At 46.2% G+C, this 4,991-nt stretch overlaps 3 protein-coding genes across 3 annotated transcripts in view; all 3 read left to right on the top strand.

The window, feature by feature from the left end:
• Positions 1-84: 84 nt before the first annotated feature.
• Pmar_PMAR021882 (UDP-glucose 4-epimerase, putative) lies at positions 85-784 on the top strand (the record flags this gene model as incomplete). Its single annotated transcript, XM_002767185.1, has 3 exons — positions 85-193; positions 414-544; positions 647-784. 3 exons carry the CDS (start codon positions 85-87, stop codon positions 782-784), a joined length of 378 nt encoding a protein of 125 aa, XP_002767231.1.
• Positions 785-2,583: 1,799 nt separating this feature from the next.
• On the top strand, positions 2,584-4,147 carry Pmar_PMAR021881 (nad dependent epimerase/dehydratase, putative; the record flags this gene model as incomplete). The annotated part of the gene is made up of 5 exons (XM_002767184.1): positions 2,584-2,683; positions 2,823-2,956; positions 3,260-3,362; positions 3,561-3,695; positions 4,035-4,147. The coding sequence occupies 5 exons, from the start codon at positions 2,584-2,586 to the stop codon at positions 4,145-4,147; spliced, it is 585 nt and encodes a 194-aa protein (XP_002767230.1).
• A 681-nt stretch (positions 4,148-4,828) lies between these two features.
• Positions 4,829-4,991, top strand: part of Pmar_PMAR021880 (hypothetical protein) — a gene marked incomplete at both ends in the record, with an annotated part of 1,045 nt that continues 882 nt past the window's right edge. Inside the window, one exon of the mRNA XM_002767183.1 lies at positions 4,829-4,901. Within this exon, the coding sequence (XP_002767229.1) occupies positions 4,829-4,901 (73 nt within the window). The remainder of the gene's footprint in view (positions 4,902-4,991) is intronic.

Here is a 4,991-nt window from a genome sequence, read left to right as displayed (position 1 = left end):
AGCAGTCGCTGCGGGAGCTGATGAGACAGTGTTGGTTACTGGGGTAGGGCCGGGATTGGTATCATGCACTCCAGTGTCTCGAATATGCGGTCTGATGAGAAGTCTCAGGGGTCTGGCTTCATTGGATCGAATTTAGTCGAGGAATTGTTGGAGTTGGGATACAAAGTGCGGGTTTTGGACAATTTAGTGACAGGTAGTTGGTTCTATACGAGTTACTTGTGAAAATACACGGTTGTGGTGGATTTTTACTGGGCTCATTCCGGTACTCACAGATGTGCATTTTGTATTGGTTTCCTAGGTGTGTGAGTGTTCGCCTGTGGAACTCGGTTGATGTAGCAGTAGTTGAGCGAAATGTGTAGTACTTCTGATAGAACTGCAGTGAGAACTGTAATAGTGCATCTCATGCTTTCAAGGTAACATCCAGTATCTGCCATTGGACCATCCGCGACTAGAGTTTCGCTATGGGGATATTATGGACTTGAAAACTCTGCGGGCTGCGATGGAGGGTATTGCTGGGGTTATCCATCTAGCAGCCGCTAGCAAAGTAGTGAGATTAAGATGCGCTCGCCCCGTGCTCGATTTTTGCATGTTATTCCCGGGAACATCTGTCGTTCATCCCCTTTCTCTCAAGTTTCCTGTTCTTGAGGTGCTGCCGAGTTTAAAGAACTCCACTATGGCTACTTTCAATGTTAATGTGAACTCGGTTGGTACGGCTAACGTGCTTGAAGTAGCTCAGCAAACTGGGACGGTAAACTGGGTGAGCAGTTCCAATGGAAGCGTATGAGTTTTTTCTCATCAAATAATCTCTCCGCAATAGAATGGATCTCTTGTTGCGGCTGGGTTTCGTTTCATTATGAGCTTTGTCTCCGTTCGTGGGAGCTGTTTTGTTTTGTCGTGGTTGAATTAGAGAACGAAAATCGGTCGATTTCTGACAAGGTACGAAAGGTGGTCTTCGCGGCGAGTAGTACCTTTTATGGTAACCAGGAGCTGCCCTACCGAGAAACGGATCATTTTTCCGTAAGTGCGTGTTGGAAATATTTAGGAGATGTTTCTGAGTCGTGAAAATCGTGCTTTTGCCCTGACCATCATGCATGGTGGCACCATGATGGTAGTATTGACTCAGCTGTAGTTGTTGGATTTTGTGGTTGACTTGCCCCTCATGCGTTTTTGATATCCACCCAATAGTAATGATGGACAAACGAAGATTTCGAATGAGAACTCGACGCAGGAAAAGAAGACTGTATTAGCTACACAGCTCTCGTATTCGTTACAGAGTCTGTAAGTCACAGGCGTGTTGTTGCTGAAGTACTAGAGTCATGCACTCAGCTAAGTCGATTCCCGACTTAGCTAGGTGTGTAGAAGACACTCGAGTAGAGAAGGGTTGCGTGTCACAGCTTGTGGTGTATCTTTGGCTCGCTAATATGGGATCTCACGTGCAGCTGTTACGGCTGAGAGCCGTATAGTGGTAGCCTATGTTCGGACTCCGAACTTCGGGGATGCTTTCCCGCATACTTCACTGCTGTCGGAGACCTGTCATGTTCCTTTGGGATCCAGAGTGTGGGATCATCAATGATGAGAGAAGATTTCAGATTATGTTACTAGAATACAGGCAGCCTGTAACAGGCAGCCTGTAACAGACAGATGCTGACTCTCTGAGAGCAATGCCTGGCGAGAGGTTCGACTGTTTGTTGAGAACAGTGAGGGGCTCAAGTGGGAAATATGTTGTGCCCCGAGGATGCGGGTTCGAATTTACTAAATTCGAAACCCGAATGCACAACTAGAACTAAATTCAATTTAGTTCTCTCATATGCTTGTTGTACGAGTATCGATCACACAGTTAGTGTGTCTGGCGGCCATTCGGTTTTGGTCGTTCGTCAAGAGAAGCATGAACTCGTACAGCGACGATGGCGATGGGAGTTTGAAATGAACCAGCTGCTCACCCGGTGGTCTACAACGGAGGATGTCACCATATGCTACTACTGCGCAAGGATCGGCCACATCACTACAGTTTGCTCTCCGGTGAATGCAATATTTGCAGAAATATTGATCTATAGCGGGAGTTTAGGAATCTCAGAGTGCACTCATTATGAGAGACACTAAGTCACGTTTCGATTATCTACAGAGCTACCGTGCAATTCGAGAGATGTCGCAGTTGTACATGATCTTGTGACACGATGTGCATGGTATATCATATGTATACCATATACCATATACCGTATATGTATCAGTCAAATACGGGAAATGTTGGTTTTCATTCAGTACTCTATTGTGTTTAAAATCCCCCCCCCCCGATGGTCGGAAAAACTTCTCAGAATTTTCGGGCTGAGCAGCATTCGCGGTTGTGGTCCCGCTGATGCTGGCCATGCTGTTTGTTTTGTTAAGTTCATACGTAGTTTCTCCTTGTCTTAGCCTTCTAGCCCCTACAGTGCCAGCAAAGCGATGGGGGAACTGGAAATGCAAATTTTTGATAAGTAGGAGCGATGTACTCTCACCGCCAACGCGAGTTTTTATACTTTCCCTGTAGCGATGCATTGGTTGTATGTTAGAGTGTATGACCTTCCTACTGTATCACTACGTTTTTTCATGGTCTACGGTCCGAGACAGCCTCGTAGCGGCGCTTATGCGATAGTCACTGGTGTGTTTGCTGGCCAGAAAGAAAGAGGAGAGGAGCTGACCATCGAGGGTGAGTTTCAGTCGAGGTCGGTTCTTGGAACGTATCAAAATTTTCCCTCATCTCGTCGTTTTTACAATGGGTAAAACGGTCGGTTCTCCGACCGCTGACAACATTGTTGTGTCTATTCCGAGCGAAAATCTCATCGCAGGTGACGGCCTCCAATTTCGCGACTTTGTGCATGTGAAAGACATTGGCCGGGGGATCATATTGGCGTATCAAAACGATCAAGTCAGAAGTGGACAGCCGATCAACCTTGGCAGTGGGGAGGCCCATACGGTTCAGGTAGGCGTAGTATGAGAGTTAACACTCGAGTTTAAATTCGCGGGAAGCGCGCTATTTTTAGGCAATCCCATTCAGTAATACAGCAGGGATGATTACAGATTCTGAATCGAGGAAAAATTGATCTATCGTATTGCCATTCCGTTTCGCACGCTATATCACGGAAATTGGTCAGCCGTGAAACTTCTAATTCATGGGAACTCCGCATTGTTTTCGCATAGTTTTGGATAACAGTATGAACTTGGCTGTTCTCAAGCATGTTCATCTTTCTTGGATATGTAGGGTTACTCGGGGTCGTAACTTCAGGAGTTGGCAGATTTGATATCGTCCAACCAAAGGCATGTACCGGCACGAAAGAACGACTTGAGAGGAACTCTGGCTGATACATGCAAAGCTAAGGAGCTGTTGGGTGAGTTGAACTCACTGATTTCTGTTCGCATTAAAGATGGGGAGTGTTTCTCATCATTTCTGATTGAAAAAGAGGCAAAACTTGCGGACTGCGATCCCGCTGGCATCAACAACATAATATAATTGATAAACATTGACTGATTATACCGTGATAAGGTTGCAACCTACATGAGTACTGGTATAGATAACTCATTTCAAGGTTGGTCGACGAGGAAAAACTTCCGCGACGAGATGAGGCGAATCATTGAGGATACCCTTGCTGGTCGCGGCCTTTACCTTTCACATTGGTTCCAGCAGGCTGAGACACTCGAATGGCTCGAGGATAGGATACCAGGTTGGTTGGTTGGTTGTGTTTGTGGGGGGATGGGCCCATCCCCCATGGGGGATTCTCATGAAATTGTCGCGGTGATGTGCAGTAATCGTGGAATATGCACATGGTCAACTACATGTGTTGGTGACAAATTGGCGATTCCGAGGAAATTCTGGAAAGTTGGTTTTTGCTTTCTATACACTCATACTATAGAAATCTCATGCGAATTCCGGGTAGGAGTCCTACCCCGAATTCGCACGACATTTCTATAGCGAGTGAGGAAACTCTTGACCTCAGCCGAGGGAGGCGAACGTACTCTTCAACTCCGAGGAGCTCAGCTGAGGAAAAGGAATATTTTCTCAGGATTCGCTCGAGCCGGTCACGATGAACGGAATTCAATGGTTGCAACTGAGCTGAGGGTTCACGGAGATAAGTGGTTCGAGAAAGCTCCTGGTTTGCATGCTCATAAAGAGTGATGTCAATTTCGCGAGTGCCGCACATTTTGTGTTGATCGAAATTGATGGAATAGACTGTGTTTTATTACCATGCGTTACCTGTTGAGAGCCGCTACTACTTACCATGTTATCTATGAATTCAGTCTTGTGATTAAAATGCATAAAATCCCCAGCGATTCGCTGAGAAGAGTTGCTGCAGTGATGCCCAGTAAAATGAAGGTGGTTGCCATACGCAAGTTGACGGAGGCGTTTGGCTCGGAGCACGTGGAGTGGCGGTTTTGGTTGGGGAAAATCGTTGAGAATCCGGACCTGAGTTCAATCGTGTAAGTGATGGTGTGAGGGGAATATGCACGTGGACAACTACGCTCTGGTCATGATGTGGAAACCTCGGGAGATGAAATTTCGGGAAATTTACTTCTTTATTCCTACCCGGACTCGTGTGTAAACTTGCATAATTTATAGCAGAACTTCTGAGCTCAGATGTGGAGAGCGAACATATGTTCCTCCAACGCTGGAGTTTCACCCGTTTAACGTGAAGTGGTGTAATACTGCGTGTGAATGACAGTACGTGTATATTTTCGCGACTGATTACACAATTGTTTCCCGCGACGTGAAATATGAAATATATTTTTCGCAAAGACAGCAGCCGATGAAACTCGGCTGCTGTCTTTGCATGAGTTGAGATATTTGATCAGGTCTGAGATGCCGGCTGAAGCTGCAGCAGAAGCTCTCTCTTCTTTGTACCGAATTCGTCATCATAATCCCGCTGCTGCAGGTGACTTGGAATACCAATTCGGGCCGATTTTTTTCTCGAATAGAACGACTTGGGGGAATTACCTTCTCGAACATTTGCGCTTCTGATCAG

Source organism: Perkinsus marinus (genome assembly GCF_000006405.1).
Source record: "Perkinsus marinus ATCC 50983 genomic scaffold scf_1104296970892, whole genome shotgun sequence".
In the NCBI taxonomy this organism is placed as follows: Eukaryota; Perkinsozoa; order Perkinsida; family Perkinsidae; genus Perkinsus; species Perkinsus marinus.
The sequence above is the reverse complement of the archived record's forward strand: the minus strand, read 5'-3'. Positions and strand labels throughout refer to the sequence as shown.